This window comes from Urocitellus parryii, chromosome 5, assembly GCF_045843805.1.
Source record: "Urocitellus parryii isolate mUroPar1 chromosome 5, mUroPar1.hap1, whole genome shotgun sequence".
Taxonomy (NCBI): Eukaryota; Metazoa; Chordata; class Mammalia; order Rodentia; family Sciuridae; genus Urocitellus; species Urocitellus parryii.
This window is the reverse complement of record NC_135535.1, coordinates 16,808,289-16,830,702: the sequence shown is the minus strand read 5'-3', so window position 1 is coordinate 16,830,702 and position 22,414 is coordinate 16,808,289. Positions and strand designations below refer to the sequence as shown.

Genomic DNA, 22,414 nt, shown 5'->3' with positions numbered 1-22,414 from the left:
GAGAGGCAGTAGAGGTACTCACCTGAGATCTGAAAGCCATAGATTTTATAGAATCCAGTTTAGTGTTTATATCATTGGCAATTGAACTCATTCATTTATATCAAAACTGGTAACATCAAATTGAGGAAAAGTCAAGACAAATGGCTGATCATAATATACAGAACTCAGTTTCATTAAACCAATACTTTGAAAAATTAAAGTAGGCTGAGCATGGTGGTGCATGCCAGTAGTCCTGCCTACTGGAGAGGCTGATACAGGAAGATCACTTGAGCCTAGGAGTTTGATACCAGCCTGAGAAACACAGTGAGTCTGTCTCAGGAGTAAAAACAATTAAAGTAGAAAAATAGCACCTAAAAAATGAAATGTTCAATATTTATTTGTAAGATATCAACACAAATTCTGGCTTTATCACATAGTTATGAAAGAAAATATTTATATATCTATCTTTTATATTTGTAAGCATCTGATTAGTTTCTAGAGAAAAAATGACTCCTGGAGGTCAGAGGTATCCACTAATTCCATTATTTTTTCAAGGTACTAAGTGATTTAGTACCTTGAAAAAAGTAAAAAATGATAGACTTCCCAGCACTACAGTTGACTCCATTCCAGAGGCGACCCCAAGACCAGTAAACACAAGATCTGTAAACAACTGTGTGCCACTTACCTGCTTTAAAGCCAAGTTGCCAATTATTAGGTTCCACTTTTCAATGGGTGAGTCCATCTTCCCAATATTTACCTGTTAAGGTGGATATTTTCATGGATCACTGAAAAATCTATGTTGTTTACTTTGCTTAAATAGCATATAAAGTCTTAAAAGTACAAAATAATTCTGTAATAAGTCTGGTAAGGGCACCTGTACTTGAATATAATTCTGAATTCACTCCATCTACCATTCAGATTGGCTGAGATGCTCAGGGGGACTTCTTTCTTTAACCATCTTATAAGAACTAGTGGCCCAGTTAGTATTACATATATATATAAAACATTACCATGTATCACCCTAAAATGCTGAATTCTGTGTACTGAGGGTCAATGAATAATTACATAATTTTGAGCTGCTAGCATTTAATTTCATACCATAAAACTAATATAATCTGAAGAATTGTTAATCAAAAAACAAGATTTAAACAAATCGTTCATATGTATATAATCTACATTTGATTCATGACAAAAATTGTTAGCAATAAAAATTCATTTGGTTCACAAATTTTGATCATCCACCTCACTAATTAAAAAGTATACATCTTTCTTCTAAATCGAATACTTTCCAAAATAATATTATTCACATATTCAGTGTCTCTGTGAGCTAGGTCATATTTCTCAACTACTTAATATTCAAAAAATGTAAAACTAAGACTGCCAAGTTTTCCAGTCATTTGGAAAGCAATGAGCAATCATTAGTAAAAATCCTATATTAAGCTGGATTTTCAGTTATTCATCACCTGGTCATAGAAGGTTTTCAAATGTTAAAAAAAGGTTTCTGGGCGAATGGGTATAAAGGGAGGTACACAGGGTTATTATTTATGGATCGTTTCAAACAAGTACAAACTAGAGCTTAGCTCATGGCTTCAGACCAGCGGGTTCAGGGCCACATCAACATTCCTCTACCAATTTGGAAAACAGACTCTATTCTGTAATTTCACTCCAGATTTTAGTTTCAAAGTCTCCAGCAAATCAAACATTGAGATTTCTCAGTGTTTCAGGATAATTACTCCTGCAAGTCTTTACTGATATATTTCTTGACTAAAGCTGGGAATCTAAAGTATTGATAAAATTCATGTTTGCAGTTCTAACAAGCTGGGGCTCTGCTCAAGTGAGTAACAGAGACATGGGCAGCCCTGGTAGGCACCCGGGCCTTTGCCATAAGACACGCTCGGCTTGTTTCCCCTGCACCAGTGATAGAGTGCCTTGGATTCAATCAGGCCATTCCTCTGATTTTCCCTCCACACATCTTCACTTCCCCAACTTCCCCACATTTGTGTAGGCCCTATTATAACTAGAGCACACATCTACCATGGCTGCTTTCTGGACCAAACCCAGGCTGATAGTTTATTAATTTAAATAGTGTACGGTTGTACTCTATATACAAATGATGAGGGTCACACTTCTAGATCTAGATGTCTCTGGATCTGCAATCTTTTTACTCTAACATAAAATAATCAGTAACAATTAAAATGATATCAAATTAAAAGAAGAATATATTCACAAATAAAAACATTTTTATAAATCAATATCTTAGAGAAAACTAAAAAGAAATGTCAGCCCAAATTCACTTTTTGGGGAAGACAGTATGCTACAGGCATGCATTAGGAGTGGTAGGGGAATGGCCAGACACAGGAAGATGACCTGTTGCCTCCATCTTGGAAAAACTACACCAAGAACAGGGATGACCCACCCTCCTGTCCAGTAGTCAGGGATAATATAACCACCCAAGCTTCTTCAGAAGTGGAGGGAGAAGTAGGGGTATGCTGTCTAAAGGCCTCTGGCCAACCTACTTTTGTTAGATTAGTTGACTTGCTGGTGCTCTCAGCAAGAGAAACCAAGAACTGGGAAAGTGATAAAGTGTAGGCGGGCGTGATTTGGTAAAGATTTCTGACTAATCCATATTTATTCAAATTACATATATCTTGAAGCATTAGAAAAATAGGCCAATATGTTTGCAGAGACACGAACTCATTCACTCATTAAAATGCATCTGTTTTGGGCTGGAGCTCATTGGTAGAACGCTTGCCACATGTGTAAGGCCCTAGGTTCGACTTCAGCGCTGCATATAAATAAATAAATAATATAAAAGATCCACTGACAACTAAAAAAATATTTTTAAAAAAAAGATGCATAATTTTGCTGAAGATATAGCTCAGTTGGTAAAGTGCTTGCCTTGCACTCACAAGACCATGGGTTGGATCCCCAGCACCACATACACAAAAAAAAGATCATCTGTTGAATTCTTAATGTATTTTCCCCTTTAGTTCTTTGGACATGTTCAAACCAGCTGTTTTAAAAGACTGTTAAATTCACCACCTGGGCCCACTGGAGTCCCTCCCCATGGATGGATATGAACCACACTTTTCTTGCAAATGGATCACACTTCTGTTTCTTTCTACATCTGATGATATTTTTTGTTAAAAACAAGCCAGTGTTGACAACATAGGAGAGTGACTCTGATACCCGTAATGTTCTAAGGATTGAATTTTCCTTCTAATTAGCAGTTAATTTGCTGAGAGTCAAACTACAGAGTCTTCTCTCTCCGGGGGTGGAGCAGTTCATCTTCTACTTGGTTCTTTTGACTACAATACTGCTTTTCAGTCTAGCCCTTTGGGGATCACTTCCATACCTATGTAGTTTAATGGTCAGGCAAAGAGTTGGACAAAATTTGTGGTCTAGTTTGGAGTTAACCCTCTCTGAGGTTCTCCTGCCTCTGGTATTTCCCCATGTATTTCCACTGGCTCTCTTAGCTTCAAGTTCTATCATCTGATACTTCGATCCAGTAAAATTTCAATTCTCTGCCACAACAGCTGTGCATAAGGTCACAGAAGGTGCTCGATCAAAACAGCCATCAAGCAGCGGTATACTCTGTAATTCCAGGAACTGGGGAGGCTGAGGCCAGAGGAGGATGGCAAGTTCAAGGCCAGACTGGACAATTTAGTGAGACCTTGTTTCAAACTGAAAAATAAAAAGGGCTGGGGCTATAGCTCAGTGGTAGAGTGCCCTGGGTTCAATCCCTAGTACCCCCCCCCCCAAACACACACACACATACACAAAAGCAAAGAGGAGGGAGGAGAAGGAGACAAACAGGTAGGGAGCAGACAAATCTCAGTGAGTGCACTGGTCTTTCAGACACAGGCCCCTCTCACATTTCTGCCCACTTGTTTTCTTTTTTCTTTTTCTGCCAGGCTCACATTCAGGTCAGGCCTGTATACACATACTTTTGCAGTTAGCCAAAGATTTGAGCAGATCTTATATTCCGACTTTGGATCTTACCTTTCTGCACTTCTAGAATTCCCTCCCCTTGCCAATCTGAACTCTATCTCTGCCACCTGGAGCAGGGAAGACTGCGTTTTCTGCCACAAGAGATCCAGGGACTGGGGAATGCCCTCAAGCAAAGACATCTTGCAAACACTGCCATTCTTAGTCATCGATGGCATGCTCTTTTAAGGGAACTCAAAATTCTGCTTTTTCACTTTTTATTGCCATCGAATAGTTTGTCTAGATTTTGTAACTGTATTGAATGGCAGGGAGGGTTCACCCAGCCAATTCATTCTGCCATTAACTGGAATCAGAAACCCTGTTATATATTTTTACACTCAATCTTAGCCACAAGTCTAAGAAGCAATGGATTATACATTTATATATTTTATTTATATATTTTAGATATCTTATATAAAACATAATACACTCAAACACACACAAACTAATATCTTTCTGAGCATACAGGGCAACCCACGTGTCCATTACCCTGATGGTGGTGATAGTTTCCTGAATACATACTACATATCCAAGCATCCAGACTGTAGGCTTTAAAAATGTGCAGTTATGGTATGTCAATTATATCTCAATAAAGCTGCAAAAAAGGAGAAAGCTAAAAATCCACCTGATTAAAACAGTTTCAGATTTAACATAAGTAGTTCTACTCCGCAAAACTAAGGGCTGATATTTTTAACTTAAGAAAGATGCATTAAAATGTAGAATAGGAATATGCAATCTCATTTGTACTCACAATCAGATTTCACAACCAAAACACATAAAATTTAGAATTATGCCAGATTTGGGAATAATACAGAAATTTAAGTCAGTTACTAATAATCATTATTTGGACTTAAATTTTTTATTGTCTTAGAAGCTTTGCAATTGAAATTGGAAGTCCAACACCAAATTATTACAGGAAGAGGCTTTGTCAACAGCTTCTGCTAGGATGTCAGCACCACAAAGGCAGGTACATTTTCTGTCTTACGACTGAGCACACAGATCCATGCTTGGCATACAGTAAAGACCCAAAACACATTTTTTAATTAGTAAATTAGAAAGGTAGAGCATTGTCGGGTGTGGTAGTTCACACCGTAATCCCAGCAACTTGGGAATCTGAGGCAGGAGGATCACAAATTTGAAACCAGCCTGGCAACTTAGCAAGACCCTGTCTCAAAATACAAAATAAAAGGGACTGGTGATGTGGATCAGTGGTAGAGCACCCCTGGGTTCAATCCCCAGTACCAAAAAATGAATAAATAAAAATAAAATAATAAAGAATATTACAAAATAACTTCAGAGAACCGAGAGTTCTCTGACAAGAGGTTTGAGGCAACAGAAATCAGTTTTGCCTGGAGTAGAAAAGGGCTAATAAGATTCTGCCAGGCAATTTGCTCCTGGGAAACTGATTCACAATCTTTTTTTTTTTTTTCTTTCCTTTTAATTTATCTTAAGGATACCATTTTTGACTTATCTAGTATTCAGAAAGAGAAAATTTTAGACTTAAACTATAGTTGAAAACTCTTAAAACTCCAGAAATCATTGTGCTTGGTTTATTTTCCAATTGTACAACACTGCCACATATCTATATGAACATCTATATAAAAAAATTGAAAAAAATCTATATATATTTAATTTTATATACACTGTTGAAAAATTAAAATCCAGGAAAAGTAGTCAATTTAATCATCATATCTTTACAAATAAATTTGGACTTACGTAAGAGGGCAAGATAAAGCTGATTTGTATTCATCACTATTTAATTTCCTTGTTGAAATAGGAAATCTATTTTATTGAAATATCTTTTCATCTAGTTTGACGGAATAACAAGCTCTAAGGACAAGTGACCTTCAATAGACTGAATGAGTAGGCTGTCTCTGGTATCTGAGGTTTTAAGCTCTCTGTTTTTCTACTTATTGAAGATCCACCTTATAATCCTATAAGCTCATTTGTCCTGGTTCTCCTGCAGATAATCATAAAAATGATAAAACAAAAAGATTAAAGTAATCACCGAGTGGCCTTCTATAGCTATGATTTTCATTCCTAATCTTAGAAGTGAAAAGAAATATTTCACAAAAAAACATAATTGTTGAAAAGAAGTATTTTTTAACACATAAAATTTTAAAAGCCAGGGCTGGGGCTGGAGCTCAGTGGTAGAGTGCTCACCTAGCATGTGTGAGGCCCTGGGTTCGATCCTCAGCACCACATAAAAATAATCCATAAAATTGTATCCAACTACAGCTAAATAAATAAATAAAATTTTAAAAAAGTTAAAAGCTAGCTTTCAAATAGTACTTGTTGAGGTTTTTCAAAAATTACATTCATTTGCTCTTCTGCCTAGAACCAGGAATCACCGGCCACCACAGTGGAGACCACCAACCCCAAGTTCAGGTGGCAGTGGGTAGGCGTAAGAGGGAAGAGCAATTCCCAGGTGGAATGACATCCAGGCAGGAGCTGGAGAGAGTGAGAAGGGAAGAGGAGAGGACTGCCCACTAACCCACAGACACTTCAAAGAGACAACCTGCTAGAATAAGGGAAAGTGACAGTTAGTTCTGAATGCAGTGAGTGGCTTCCAGCTGACAGCGGACAGTTCAGCTCTGGGGTCAGGAAGGGAATGGAGAAGGGGACTGAGTGACCAGTGGGGGACAGCATGAAGCTACTGAGGGCGGATGTGTAAAAATGTGTCAAGAAAGCCTCAGAAGCCGCCCGACAGTGACGCTCTGGCCTTCCCTCAGAATGGTAGCATTCCGCCTATGAGATCAACTTCTCCAAGCAACTTCAATGCCATAAATTAGAAGAGCACACCATGTCGCCACAGCTTCACACCCAAGTGACTGCTTCCCATCGACTCTTCTGTCTGGCTTTGCCAGAGAGAATAACCGACAGCTCCTTTACTTCAGCAAATGCAACAGCTGTCTGTCGGCTCTATCTGAACATGGGCTCTGACTCCAACAACCTCTCAGGACACCCTCTATTACCACCCCCACCCCAGCAACATCATCTCCAACTACATCATGGCAACGAGCTCCCAGCCGGGCTCCCTGCTTCAGTCTCTGGTGCCCATACCGCAACACGACAGTCAGAATAATCTGTTAAAGAACACTGCTCAGATCACACCATGGCTCTGCTTAGAATCTTCCAATGGTTTCCCTATTAGGAAGCAGCCAAAGTCCTTCCAGGAGACCACAAGGTCCCTTATTGGCTGGCCCCTGGCTCATTCTCTAACCTCCTCTCCTAGGACCCCCCTGTTCACTTGGTCCCAGCACCATGGGCCTCCAAGGTGCCTTATCCAACACCGTGGTTCTCCAGCGTAAGTGTACCTCGGAATCGTTTGGAGAGCTTGCTAAAGAACAGATGGGGAGCTGGGGTTGCGGCTCAGCGGTAGAGCAATGGCCTAGCAAGTGCGAGGCCCTGGGTTCAATCCTCAGCACCATATAAAAATAAATAAATTTAAAAAAAGGTATTGTGTCTGACTACAACTAAAAAATAAATATTAAAAAAAAAAACAAAAAACAGATGGCCAGGTCATCCCTACCCCCACATTTCAACTCAGTGCTTTGGAAGAGGGCTGAGAAGTGGCACTTCTAACACATCTCTGACACTGATGGTCAGAAGACTGCTCTAGAACCTTCTATCCAACAGCAACTACAGGCCCAGCCTTGGGCTGTGCATTGCCTGGGACCTTCCTAGCTCAGCCTTGGAGGTTCACTTTCTTATTTCTCTCTGTTTATGTCTGATATATCTCTTTAGTGACACAATTCTGAAACTACAGAAGACAACTCCAGCCTTATCTCCTCAAAGAAAGGCTCAGTGAAGTCCGCCCTGCAGTGGGGACCTTAGCAATATGCTCCCTGTGCTGAGCCGAGCAGCTTTGGAATTCCCCTCTATTAATGTGAATACAAAAATGCACATAAATAGACATACCTAGCACGAAATAGAACACGGCAGATGAAGTTTAAAAGAAGATTAAGATTAAATTCACTTCCAGGAGATTTAATGGTAAGGTGATCAAATGAACCAGCAAAACTTCATTTGCAGTCAATTCTTTCTGAACCAGATTCCCTACAGCATGGCCTATTTTAAAATGGACCGGCATTTTAATCTATCACTTGAATCTAAACAAAGCTGGACAGTGCTCAAGAACGCTTTCAGAGGTCTTTTCTTTAAGGTAAGCGAACCAGAACTTCACTCTTCCTGGCAAAGTGGCTCAGAAGCCTGCCTCACTCTATCTATCAGAGCAAAGTTCATTTTCCAACAAGTGAAACTGGAGCCACCTTTCAACTTCCATTCCTTAACTTTCCTCTTCCTTGACTGTTGCCACTTCTGTTTTCAAGACCTTTATTCTCTCCTGCCAAAAGGACTCTTGGATTGAGTTCCACCTAAGTGACCCACGAGTTCTCACAAGAAAATGAAGTGGGGAAAGCAGCAGGTAGGAGACCTGTGCGCAATTTCACTAACTCTCAGAACCTCAGTGAAGCTACGTGGGTTTCTTCTCTCTCTTCTTAAAGATAAAACTTCAGATATTCTCGACACACAGTCCAGCTGGTGTCAAAGGATCAAGTGTTAAAATCAATATTCACTGTCACTAAATGTCATCATATAATGAACTAATGGGATACAAGAATAAATATGAAACTCAAATTTTGAGCATTTTATCATAATTTCATTATTAGAATTTTTTAAAAAATGATTTTTTTAGTACTGAGAGCTGCTAGATGACCTTGTGGTTACCATTCTCATATCTGCAATGCTAGGTACTTTCCAACCAAGTCACTGAAGAACCAAGATTATTTTAGGCTAGCTTTGTCAGTCTAGATGGTGCTATGAACAGTGTCACCAAATTATTAGACTTTCTTTCCTATCAGGGATAGTCTAATAATTTTGCTGAGATCAAAGACTGATCTTCAAGCCCCAGTATAACTACGGCCCCAAAAGATTACAGTTGACAGTGATGATACAATCGTTGAAATAATTCCAAAACTGAAGCTTTGTGAACCATTTGAAGAGGATGCTTTCTAATATCCTCAGGTGACTATAATTGTCCTAATTTATGTTTTTATTTTAATTATTGAAATGCATTTATGGCTTTATGATATCACTTGAGAAAAAAATTATCCTTTTGTTTAAGGACATTGGATCTAAAAGTGTATGGAAGTAGAGGAATATAACTGGCTTTAAAGATACCAAAAAAGGTAAGGAATCTCTAACTACATGTCCATTTTTATTGCCAATTTCAGTATCTTCCCAAAAGTAGAATGATAGAATTTTTGTAACAGGTGTCATGTAAAAAATATTTGCACACTTCAAGGTATATCCACTTGGTTACTTCACAAAGTTACAGTCAAAGAACTGCTTTTTTCTGCAAACAGCCACTGGTTATTAGTTAGTAAGTCCTATTATGTTGGTATTGTTACCTGAAGAATGTAATATTAAGTCTCTTTTGTTCAAGGAACTGTTTTAAATGTATATCTTCTTTTCTATCTTGTTTCAATAACTTGCAGAAGTATCTAACAAGGCAGGTTCAAATTCTCTTTTATGTCATGTAATTTTTCAAAATTTAAATAAAGCTTTCATTCCTAGACTCTGGATCAATAATACTCTAAATCTGGGAAAGAGGGGCCCTAGCTCTGAGACTTCAGGTTTAGAGGGCTCCACCTTGGCCCTCCTTTAGCTATGTCCCTCCACTAAGGACAGGCATTCACAGCCCCCCCCCCCCGGCTCTGCCCACCTGAGATCTAAGCCTGTGCCTCTCCCATCTCCAGGCCATCCTCTGGATGCCCAGGACCATAAAGTTCCCTGTCCAAGTAGCTTGGAGCCCCTTGTTGACTTCTCCCTCCAGCTGGTGCTGCTGAACGCAGATCATGCCACCAGTAAGTGCAGGCCCAATCCAAGGAGTGCGGGGTGGTTGCTGCTGAAGGCACAGCTGAGGGTGGATGTGAGGCCTGAGATGGGCACAAAGCCTTTCAAAGTGCCATGCAGACAGCCAGGGGGAAGGGGCTGGCCTCAGACCAGAGCCCGGCGGTCTCCACACCACCAGCTCCAATGCAGAAGCCAAGATGAACAAGAATTCTGAATGTGCTCTTGGACTTATAGGTCTTCTTACAGATACACTAGGGGTTGGGTTTGGTTTTGCCTTACAGGGCTGGGGGCCTACACAAACCCAGGCCTTGAACAGGCAAGTGCTAAAGATACATTTGTTAAGGGAGAGAGAAAGATTTTTTAGTAAGGTTCAAAAATTGTTGTGTAACTTTAAACTATGTAGATCTGTCTTGAATCTCCATGTGAATTCTGCCCACAGACCATTCTGGAAGGTAGGATACGACCTTATCACACTGATAAACAGCACTAACTGGGAGGTCTCTTCTTCTTAGATTTTGACGTGGCTGACTCATTTTTATGATTCAGGTTCCAGCTCACCTGTCACCTCCTGGGTGGAGCCTCCACGTGTAACCTGGAGCAGCCCTCAGAATCACCCTTCCACAGCACCCATTCTTTTTTCTTCACTACCTTTACTGATATCCGGAGTGATTTATGTACACTCCATCTGCCTTGTTAACTTATGGACTAGATGGACTTTACCTTAGTCCAGGGGTTATTGTTGCATATTTCATGGTGCAGATCGTCCCAGATCTGGCCAGGACACTGCCTTGTATCTTTTTTTGTCATTTCCCTGTTTTGGGGTTGGTTTTTTTTTTTTAAGTACTTCTTTATTTTCTGGCACAAGATGTTCCAGGTTCATTTTGTACTTTTCTGATGCAGCCCAGGGAGCTTTTATCGCTCTCTAGTCCTTTCAATATTCAATAATCACAGTGACTACATGCTATAGGCTAACGGGAAGTTACCAAAGTAATTCTACTCTATGAGGTTTAGCTCCACCTACACGACTAGCCAAGTGACTAGAGATCATCCCGAGTCACGAGCTAACTTAAAGAGTAATTTACGATCCTAGAATTTCCCCTAAAGAAGAAAAAGTACAAAAGGATGTTCATACAGATTTGCTTATATTAGTAGATCATTAGAAAGAGCTCACATTTCCAATGCTGGATGAATCCAACTGTTGCAGAGTACTACAACATGAAAGTACAGAGCTAATGAAGACAATGACACTGACATGGAAATATGACCAGGATGTATTCTTAAGTGGAGATCACAGATTATAAAAGAGAACATACAGGATTCCAGTTTCTTTTTAAAATGCCCAATGTTATATACATTATGATATCCCTATCCACATATAAATACAGATATGAAAGTATAGGGCTGGGGTTGTGGCTCAGTGGTAGAGCGCTCACCTAGCACGTGCGAGGCCCTGGGCTCGATCCTCAGCACCACAAAAAAATAAATAAGCAAAATAAAGGTATTGTGTAAAACTAAAAAAATAAATATTTAAAAAAGGATGAAGGTATAGAAGAATCTACACCAAAATATTACTAGTGGTCATGTCCAGGTGGAAAAGTAAGGTGGTTGGGATTTTCTTTATTCTTTTCTCTCTTTTCATTTTTATAATAAGCATATGTTGCTTTAACAATCATGGAAATTTTAAATATCATTCAGCCGGTCAGACTCTGAGCATCTGACTTACCCCATCAAAGGAGACAAGTAGGTTACTTCTCGTGACAAACACAGGTCTCTAGCTCTCAGATCAGACAACCCTGAGGACACTCAACTTATGGGATCAGTTACAACCCTAAGGGACAGAGACTCAGACAGACAGAGGGAAAAACTTTTTTCCTGATACAAGTTCTTCCTAATAAAGGAAATAGTATAAGTGATACAAACACTATGAGGTAGGAAAAAACTTACTGCGGTGGACAATCTGGATGCCAGTGTCATTTCCAAGTTCCCTTTGAGACCGAGAAGGGCAGGAACTAAAATGAAAACTTCTGTTACGTTTTTGAACACCTCCCAGTGCTGAAAAAAAAAAATTTAAAAAATAAGAAAAATAAAAATTTCCGATGTTATTTAAAAACCACCTTAAAACAAAGACATTTCGAAAAATCCCCTTTCTCCCCACTCCCCAACTTTGCACTGACATTCTGAAGTGCCACACTGGTCACCAAAACTGGGAACATATAGCTTAGCCCTACCTGCTGTGCGTTGGGGCTTTAGAAGACTCAGGGGCAGTAGTGGTGACAGCCAACAGTCACTACCTCACATTCTATACTAGCACACAACACACAATCCCAAAACTTGTGAATTTTTCATCACTTTATGACGGTAAGAGTTAGCATAACTAGGTTAAAAGCACAGGCTCTAAAACCAGACTTTTTGAATTTGAACTTTGGTTCCAACACTAATTACAACAACCTCACAAGAAAATTACACTACTATGATTACCAAATTTCACAAATTAAGAAATAAAGATTCAGGGGCTGGGGTTGTGGCTCAGTAGTATGCAGCTCGCCTAGCACATGAGAGGCACTGGGTTCGATCCTCAGCACCACATAAAAAGAAATAAATAAAATAAAAAGGTACTGTGATCAACTACAACGAAGAAAATACATTTAAAAAAGGAAATAAAATAAATTATGCTAGATGGCATACTCCTGTCATTCCACCAGCTCAGGAGGCTGAGGCGGGAGGACTGCTAGTTCAAGGCCAGCCTCAGCAATTTAGCAAGGTCCTAAGCAACTTAGTGAGACCCTGTCTCAAAAATATAAAGGGGGGCTGGGGATGTGGCTCAAGCGGTAACATGCTTGCCTGGCATGTGCGCGGCGCTGGGTTGGATCCTCAGCATCACATACAAATAAAGATGTTGTGTCAGCCAAAATCTAAAAAATAAAATATTAAAAAATTCTCTCTCTCTCTCTCTTAAAAAAAAATATAAAGGGCTAGGGATGAGGCTCAATGATGTGAATAAGTGCCCCGGGGTTAAATTCCCAGTACCAAAAAATAATATAAAAAAGGAAGATCCAGACATATTCAATGATTTTCCCAAGGTCAAAAGATGGGAATGCAATTGACTTCAGGAGTTCTGAGCAGTCCTGGGTTCTGTCCCCCTATTTTAGGGTGTGAAGCCAAGAGGGTGTAGAATACAAGATCATAAACAGCACTAAACCAGAATAATAAAATTTTAATAATATTATCAATGATAGTAAATAAAATTTGGGTTTTTAAATTTTTTTTGTAGTTGTAGATAGACAGAATGCCTTTATTTTATTCGTTTATTTTTATGTGGTGCTGAGGATCCAACCCAGTGCCTCATGCATGCTAGGCAAGCGCTCTGCAGCTGAGCCACAGCCCCAGCCCCTAAAGTTTGTTTTTCTGGCCATGGATCTGTCACAACCTAGCTGCATGATCCTAGATGACTCACATTATCTTTCTAATCTTAATTTTTCATTTATGAAATGAAGATAACATCCACCCTGTCTAGCCCTTGAAGAAATACTGACAGTTAAATAAGAGATAAGAAAGTACTTACGCTAAACTGAAAAGACCACATAAATACTTTAATAACACAAAATGATATTTTACAAATGCTATTAAGATATGATTGCCCCAGTAGGAGATTTTATGGGCTAAGAATAGTAACTTCATGCCAAAAAGTATCAGGAACACACATCTTATCACTAATACCAAGACAGGTGAGAAAATAAAATTTAAACCCATCAGATAAATGAAAGAAAAGTACAATTTGTTCCCAAAGTTTCCCTATAGGCTATTCCAAACAAGTGTATAACTGGGAAGCTGGGTGCAGTAGTACACACCTATAATCCCAGCAACTCAGGAGGCTGAGGCACGAGGATGCAAAGCCAGCCTCAACAATGAAGAGAGGCCCTGTCTCATAATAAAAAATAAAAAGGGTTGGGGAGGTGGCTCAGTGGTAAAGCACCTCTGCGTTCAAAAAATAATAATTAAAAAAGTATAACTGGGGCTTAAAGAGTTCAGAAATGTTTGTCAGATCAGTCTTCTATAAAATCCCAGTTAAAAGATCCAACTAAGGATATGGGGAGGGGCGGGGGGGGGGGGGAGTGAGGGCAGGCCAGAGACGTAGCTCAGTGGTAAAGCACTTATCTGGCATATACAAGGCCCTGGGTTCCGTCCCTAGCGCAAATGCACGTGCGCACACACATGCACACACACATGCACACACACACAAAGAAAGAAAGAAAGCAAGCACTGGGATTCCAGTGGCACCCTAGATCTCTAGTCTTAATAAAAATAGGTAATCAGTGTTGTCCATATTTTCTAATGGGTTAAAATTCTCCTATGGAGACCTGGGGAGGTAGCTCAGGGGCAGAGTACTTGCCTAGTGAGGCCCTGGTCTCCATCTCCAGAGCCTCACACACAAAAAAAATTGAGTGTGCTAATAGAATAGCCTCCTTCCACGCCGGAATGATAGTGATGGCCATGACGATGTGAATAACAGGTGACAACAGTGACACTAACAGTATCTAACATGCACTCACTGCTCCAGACCCTGTTCTTTAGACTCCCGCATTTCATCTCCACCGCAGACCTAGGAGCCAAGTACTGCTTTTATCAAATCCCAGACATGACTCTAGAATACATTTTGGATCATTTTTCTCACACCTACCTAGACAGAAACAATGGGCTGATGTCACACTTAGGGCCTGCTGAGATGTACCCCTTTGGGCTACTCTTTTCTAGTCCAATTCAAATCAAAAATTTATAACCAAACAGAATTACTACTAAATTTATAACCCAACAACTCGGCACTGGTGTGAGAGCAGTGAGAGATGTGAATCACTGGGCTGGGGATGTGGCTCAAGCGGTAGCGCGCCCGTCTGGCATGCGTGCGGCCCGGGTTCGATCCTCAGCACCACATACCAACAAAGATGTTGTGTCCGCCGAGAACTAAAAAATAAATATTAAAAAAAAAAAAAAAAAAAAGAGAGATGTGAATCACTGACTTCCTATCTTTGCCCCAAACATTCTTTTCTCTCCACCGCCAGGCCTGTGCTAGAAGCTCCCAAACTTTCTGAGTCCTGGCACTCTCAGTATCTCAGAAAGATGTTCATGGCATCTCCAGGACAAAAGAAAGATGTAGAAGTCCTATTATTAAGTAGTTGTCTCGAAATAATAAGTATTTTCCCCAAAAATTTAGTAGTCATTTGTTTCTGAAGGTATCCTTCAGAAACTAAAAAGAAAGTCTTTCCAAGACCAGAAAAATTCAGAAAATTCATCCCCGCAGCTGACTTTAGCAGAAGTGTGTGAGGGAGTCCCAAGCTAGACGCAAAAGGATGGGACCCCTCAAGACACCAGGCAGGGGGCTGAGGATGTGGCTCAAGCGGTAGCGCGCTCGCCTGGCATGCGTGCGGCCCGGGTTCGATCCTCAGCACCACATACCAACAGAGATGTTGTGTCCGCCGAGAACTAAGAAAAAATAAATAAATATTAAAATTCTCTCTCTGTCCCCCTCTCTCTCACCCTCTTTAAAAAAAAAAAAAAAAAAGACACCAGGCAGAAGCACAAAGCGCGCTAGAGCAGACACGGAAGGGAGGAAGAGGAGGACCTACCAACATTGAAAGAGACAATTCAGTTAAAAAAAAAAAACAAACCATAATGGCATTTTATAGAATCATGATTATTTACTAATAGAATAATGTGTGCCTGTTGGGCACTGTGTAACCTGTCAGGTCTTGGAACTGGACATTATCATCTTCATTTCTTATTTTATATTGGTTTTCTGAGACACTTTTTTTTTGGGGGGGGGGGTGTCAGTACCCAGGGCCTTGTGCATGCTAGGCAAGCACTCTAACACTCAGCTACATCTCCAGCCCTTTTCTTTTCTTTCTTTCTTTTCTTTTTTTTTTTTTTTTTTTTTTTGAAGCAGGGTCTTACTAAATGGCCAAGACTGACCTCCAACTTGTGATCCTCCTGCCTCGGCCTCCTGATTACAGGTGTGTGCCACCTCTTACCACAGATACTTTCTCTTTAATCACAGGTGGAGGATCTACCAACACCAAAAACCAGGCCTCAAAGATGAGCAAGAAGAAAGGAACACGGGTAGACATAGGGGACAACCTGCAAAAACATGCATCAAACGACAAGAGCATGTCACTACTTATCAATCAAACCCTGGGAGTAAGAGGAGTAAATTCTCCTCGTAGATTCAGACCAGCTGACTGGATTACAACAAAACACAAAAGCAGCACCGGGGACACGGGGACACGTTCCCTACAGGAAGCTCACTTCCTGGTAAAGCCACCGAGTAGAGTGGAGGGACAGAGAAGGCCATCACACAGAGGGAACCCCAAGGAGCAGGACAAAGGTGGGCCAACAGAGCAGCTCACCAGGCAACCACATGGGATCCCCTCAACAAGGAAATACCAATTGTAAATAGACACACACCCCCTGCTGAGACCCTCCCAATGACACAAAGCAAACCTGAGCAGACAAAAGGGGGAGAGAAGCTCCAATACAGTAACAGACACCCACCGTCACCAGCACACAGTCCATCTAACAAAAGACCATGAAGAACCATCAGAATCAAACCAAACCATGGGCCAGATGGACCTCACAGCGTTTATCCATGAAGAAGGGTAAGAACAGGTACTGGAGAAATGCGCCTAACAGAAAATCTAAGACGGACACAGTATCTGAAATACAAACGGACAGAACAAATGTCTATGAAAAGAAAATTCACCAAAACGAAAGAAAGGAAGGAAGGAAGGAAGGAAGGAAGGAAGGAAGGAAGGAAGGAAGGAAGGAAGGAAGGAAGGAAATAAATCTGATTAGTCCGGAGGCTTTTAAAAACCCGAGTTATAGTTGGGTGTAGTGTGTGCACCTGTCCCAGCAACCAGGCAGGCTGCAGCAGGAGGATCAACTGAGCCAGGAGCTGAAAACCAGCCTGGCAGATAAACTTCCCACAGAGAGAGTTCCAGGCCAAGAGGTCTTCGTCAAGAATCATAGCAAACATGTAAATAAATAATGACAGTTACATAAACCCTTACAAAGAATAGAAAGGGAAAGAGTATTTTCAAATCCATTTAAGGGACCAGCATTACCTTGATACAGAAATCTGCCAGCTACAAAGACCATTACAGGTTAATCTTACCCACAGATACACGTGCCAAAATTCTCAACAAAACATTAGCAAACTTGACCAGAGTTTTACAAAAGCAACATTTAGACTGGTTATATTTATTCCAGAAATGTAGGGTTTAATAAATGTTATTGAACATTGCAATAAAGGAAAAAATCAATATATCAATAAAAAGAGAAAAAGCATTTGATCAGTCAACATCCATGCACATTTTTTCAAAAAAAGAAACATTAGTAAGCTTAAAAAAGAGAGTCTTGTCGGGCGTGTTGGTGCACGTATATATCCCATAATCCCAGTGGCTCGGGAGCTGAGGTAGGAGAATTGCAAGTTCAAAGCCAGCCTCAGAAACTTAGTGAGGTCCCAGGTAACTCAGTGAGACCCCATCTCTGAAAAAAATACAAAGGGGTGGCCTGGGGACATGGCTTAGTGGGTAAGCTCCCCTGGATTCACTCCCCAGTACCAAAAAAAAAAAGTCTTAATTTGATAAAGAGTATTATAAAACCCAGTAGCAAACCCCATATTTAATGGTGAAATGTGGGAAGCTCTGGAAACTAGAAAGCTTCCTGCTGTCACAGCTTCTAACAGGCCCCGAACTGATCAGCAAGAAAAAGTAGTCCAGTGCACAAGGCTCAGGGGAAAATGTGACTTTTTACAGACGATGGTTAGTTATGCTGAAGAAATTCAAAATGAATCTACACATAAATTATTAACCTTAACACAGGACTTTAACAAAGTTGCTAGACACAGGTCAATAAAGAAAAAACAATTTACATACCTACAACACACAGAAAATGGATTTCTTAGGGAACCATACCACCCACACCATCATCAAATAGCATCAAATAACCGGGAATGAATCTAATCAAAAAATGTAAAAGTTCTATGTTCAAAACTAAAACAGCTGGGGCTGGGCTCAGTGGTGGAGCGCTTGCCTAGTACATGGGAAGCACCGGGTTTGAACCTCAGGGTTTGAGGCCCGGGGTTTGATCCTCAGCACCGCATAAAAAAATAAAGTTATTAAAAAAAAACAAAAACTCTAAAACACCCGTGAGGGCAATGGAAGCGATCCTTCTTGGGAGTAGCTCGAGGAGAGTGCTTGCCCAGCCAGCGCAAGGCCCTGGATTCGATTCCAGTATTAAAAACAAAACAGAGTGACCTCCACAGAGGACGGGTCGAGGCCGCGTTAGATCACCAAGCGCTGAGAGTCGATTCTCCCCGAGGTGAAACGCAATCGAAATCACAACTGTGGATACTGACCAGAATGCAGGTGGATGGTTGTAGTTGGACAGAATATGTTTATTTTATTTATTTATTTTTATGTGGTGCTGAGGATTGAGCCCAGGGCCTTGCAGTGCTAGGCGAGCGCTCTATCACTGGGCCACATACTTGATACAAAGATATGAAAAACTGTGTTCTATATGTGTCATAAGAATTAGAATACATTCCGCTATCATGTATTAAAAAAAAAAAATCCATGAATAATCCCAGCACAGGGCCACAAGCCTGTAATACCAGGAACTCAGGAGGCTGAGGCAGGAAGATCTTAAATTCAAACCCAGCCTGGGCAATTTAGAGAGACCCAGTCTCAAAAATAAAATAGGCCAGGCACAAAGGTGAAAGCCTATCAGCTCAGGGATGCTGAGATAGGAGGAGCAGGATCGAAAGTTCAAGGCCAGCCTCAGGAATTTAGCAAGAGCCTCAGCAACTTAATGAGAATCTGTCTCAAAATATTAAAAGGGCTGGGGATATAGCTCAGTGGTAAAGTACCACTGGGCTCAATTCCCAGTTCTGGAAAGTAGGGGGGCAGATGGAAATGCAGAGGGCAAAGAATCACTGAAGCACTTCTGAGGATGAACAAGGCAAGGAGAACACCTCTACTCCATACCAAGACTTGTACCAGAGCCAGGGGACAGCAGGGATGGAGCCAGGATCCTTAAACACACAAAGGACCGAGGGCACAGGCACCCCATGCAGACCGCACCTGACTCACCACAGGAGCAGGGCCAGGCAGTGGCCAAAGTTCAGTCTGCTTTGTTTTCCTTTCAAAATTTGACATATTATTTTGAGAGCAATTATGTAACAGCATAGATACAACAGGAAATGTACGTGGAAAGAAAAAATACAGCCCCCACTTCCCACTCTGAACAAAAAGTCCGTCCAGGCAAGGGATGGTCTAAAAGCAAAAGGAAGCACCAAAGCACTAAGAAGGTGACATAAGGACATCTTAATTACCACAGGGTATGGGAGGATTTCTTAAAGAGACAAGACAAACCAAGGGAAAGTAGGAGGAAGAAATGTTTCAAAGTTAAGAAGTTTTCCTCATCAAAATGCACCACGGAAAGAATAAAAAGGCAAGCCAGGGGAATAGATATTTTTAATACATAGAACTAAAAAGTTTATATTCAAGAAATATAAATAACTCCTACAAGCCTCTAAGAAAAACAGAGAAAAATCAGCAAGGACATTTTACCAGGCATATCCAAATGGTCAGCATGCATCATTAGTCACCAGAGAAATCCCCACTAACACCATGATGAGAAACCACCCGCATGTGTGAGAATTCCTAAAATTAGACCAGATTCCAAGTATAAATAAGCACACAGACCAGTAGGATCTCTTGTACACTGCTAACTAGAGGGAAAATTGGTACAATTAGTTTGGAAAGCCACCTCACATCTATTAAACTTGAGTACCTACATATTCTGAGATCTGGAAATCCCATATCTATACACAGAGCCAACAAATTTGTACACACGAACACCTACAATCGAGGAGAGTGCTTGCCCAGCTAAGCACACCCTTTCTCTTAATGTCCATCAATAGTAGAATAGAGAAATTGCAGGACATTCATACAATGGAGTACTATGCAGCAATGAAAATAAATGAAAGTACAGTCCCATGAAACTTACGGACACAAAGAAGTCTAATGAAGGATTGTACAGATGCTGTTTCTTGAGCTGGTTGATGGTTATATGGCAGTTTGTAATATAAAAATCCACCAAGCTCTAATGTTTTTGCTTTGTACACTCTGAATGTATTAAGTTTTACAAATAAAAAGCTTTTTAAAGCATAAATAAAATCCTTCAAAACATTTACATACTGTTTTTGCCATTTTTAGTACTAAGGTTTGACACTATAAAGTCATGAGGCCAGTAGTCCTAAAGTCCACAGGACCTTTAATTAATTATACATGTGCTATTTTTTCCAACACTAACAAGACACAAGCAAACACGACACCGGAGGAATGCACATGAAGAGCCACGTAAATACTCTGCCACTCTGTCCCCTAACATGTTATTCTTATAGGAGCCACCAGCTACATGGTGTTTCTTCACAATGATTAGTATATCAGAAAAAAATCCAACCAAAGACAGCTTATCCACTGTGGCATCTGTGACACCATCATAATAACCTGAAACAATCATATTTCAAATGTTAGATGGGGTCGGTCCCCCTTTGGTGTTATCTTCTGTTAAAAAAAAAACTTAATACAGTTCCTTTTGCCCTCTGCTGGTGGGAATGTTTCTATTTGTGTACATTTCCATTTAGATAAAAATGCTCTCTACTAATGGCTCAGAGTCACAAATAACCTGAGATTCTTTTAGGAAGCAAATAATAAAAAGCAAATTACAAGATACCCTGCCTAACACACTGGCTGTGGTCAACTTTCCTCGGAAGGATGAAAAGTGACAGTAAAAGACACCACATTTTGACAATTTACTACTTCAGAAAAAAAGTTCTGTAACCACAATACATTTAAGTGGCACGGGAGGACAGGGTTTGACCTAGAACCTTTTGTTTGTATGTGGTGCTGAGGATCGAACCCGGGGCGCATGTATGCCAGGCGAGCGCGCTGCCGCTTGAGCCACATCCCCAGTCCCCACAATACATTTAAACCCCCTACAAATCAGTAAGTAGCACATCCATTTTTTAAATGAATGAAAGATACAAAAATAGTAATTGACAGAAAAAAATCACCTCGGCTAAAATAAAGACATGGAAAACACAAAACATTAAGAACCATCAAAAAACGCTGGAGCACCTGCCTAGCAAGCGGCTTGAGTTCACCCCCAGCACCAAGAAAACAGTAGAAAGATAAAGTTGATTAAAACCCAATAATATTTTCCCACAACCTGGCAAAAATTAAAAAGATCAAGAATACCCAGTGCTGATATGGTGTAGGAAAATAAGAGTATCAAGTATCTATGGTAGGAGTGCAAGATGGGACATATCTGCAAAATTATAAACACACATACTCCCTAACACCCAGCCGACTCGTGTTTTGATTGGTGAATTACAGTTTTACCTAATAATGGACTTCGTTGTGATATCCTCACAGATGCACACTCAAAATTTGGCTTGTTTCATCCTTTGTACCCCCACTTCCTCTCCCCTTCTCCCTCGGGTCTCCTGGTCTATTTTCCTAAGGTCCCTTTTCTTTCCTTCTACGCTGGGGCTTCCACATGAGAGAAAAACCTATGGCCCTGCATTTTCTGGTTCTGACTAATCCCACTTGACAGAATGTTCTCGAGTTCCATCCTTTTCCCTGCAAATGACATGATTTCATTTTTCATATGGCTAAATAAACTTCTGTTGTATACACCACATTATCCAGTCGTCTGCTCTTGGACACCTAAGCAGATTCCATGACTTGGCGATTCTGAATTGTGCTGCTATAAACATGGGAATGCAAGGATTGCTGTAGTGTGCTAATTCCTTTGGATAAATACCCAGGAGTGGTAGAGCTGGGTCATGTGGTGGTGCTACGTCCAGTCTTTTGAGAATCCTCCTTGCTGACCTGCACAATGGCTACCGTAATTTACAGCCCCACCAATAGCATAGAAGTGTTTCTTTTTCCTGCATCTTTGCCAGCATTTATTATTATTTGTATTTTTGTGGGAAGTTTACTGGCAATTGAACTCAGCGGTACTTTACCACTTAGGTACATATCCAGTCCTTTTTATTTTTTATTTTGAGACAGGGTCTATGTTTCTGAGGGTCTCACTAAATCGCTGAGGCTGGCCTTGAACTTTGATTCTCCTGCTTCAGCCTCCAGTTAACAGGAGTGTGCCTATGAGCTCGGCCTTATCTGTATTCAATGACTGACAATCTGACTAGAAGGAGATGAAATCTCAGTGTAATTAGATTTGCATCTTCCTAATTGCAAAAGGTGTTGAACATTTTTTCATGTATTTGTTGGCCATTTGAATTTCAGAATCTCTATTTTGGGTGCAGGGTACTGGGGATTGAACTCAGGGGCCCTTGACCACTGAGCCACATCCCCAGCCCTATTTATATATTTTATTTAGAGAAAGGGTCTCACTGAGTTGTTTAGCACCTCGCTTTTGCTGAGGCTGGCTTTGAATTCAAGGATCCTCCTGCCTCAGCCTCCTGAGCCACTGCGTCCGGCAGAAATCTCATTTTTAAGATGTATTCTATGAG

General features: G+C 40.6%; 1 protein-coding gene across 1 annotated transcript in view; it reads right to left on the bottom strand.

The window, feature by feature from the left end:
* Slc41a2 (solute carrier family 41 member 2) overlaps nucleotides 1–22,414 on the bottom strand; it is a 117,099-nt gene that overhangs the window by 69,607 nt on the left and 25,078 nt on the right. Inside the window, exons 3-4 of the mRNA XM_077798718.1 lie at nucleotides 11,767–11,874; nucleotides 665–736 (exon numbers count right to left, since the gene is read on the bottom strand). Coding sequence (XP_077654844.1) covers nucleotides 665–736; nucleotides 11,767–11,874 — 180 coding nt within the window. The remainder of the gene's footprint in view (nucleotides 1–664; nucleotides 737–11,766; nucleotides 11,875–22,414) is intronic.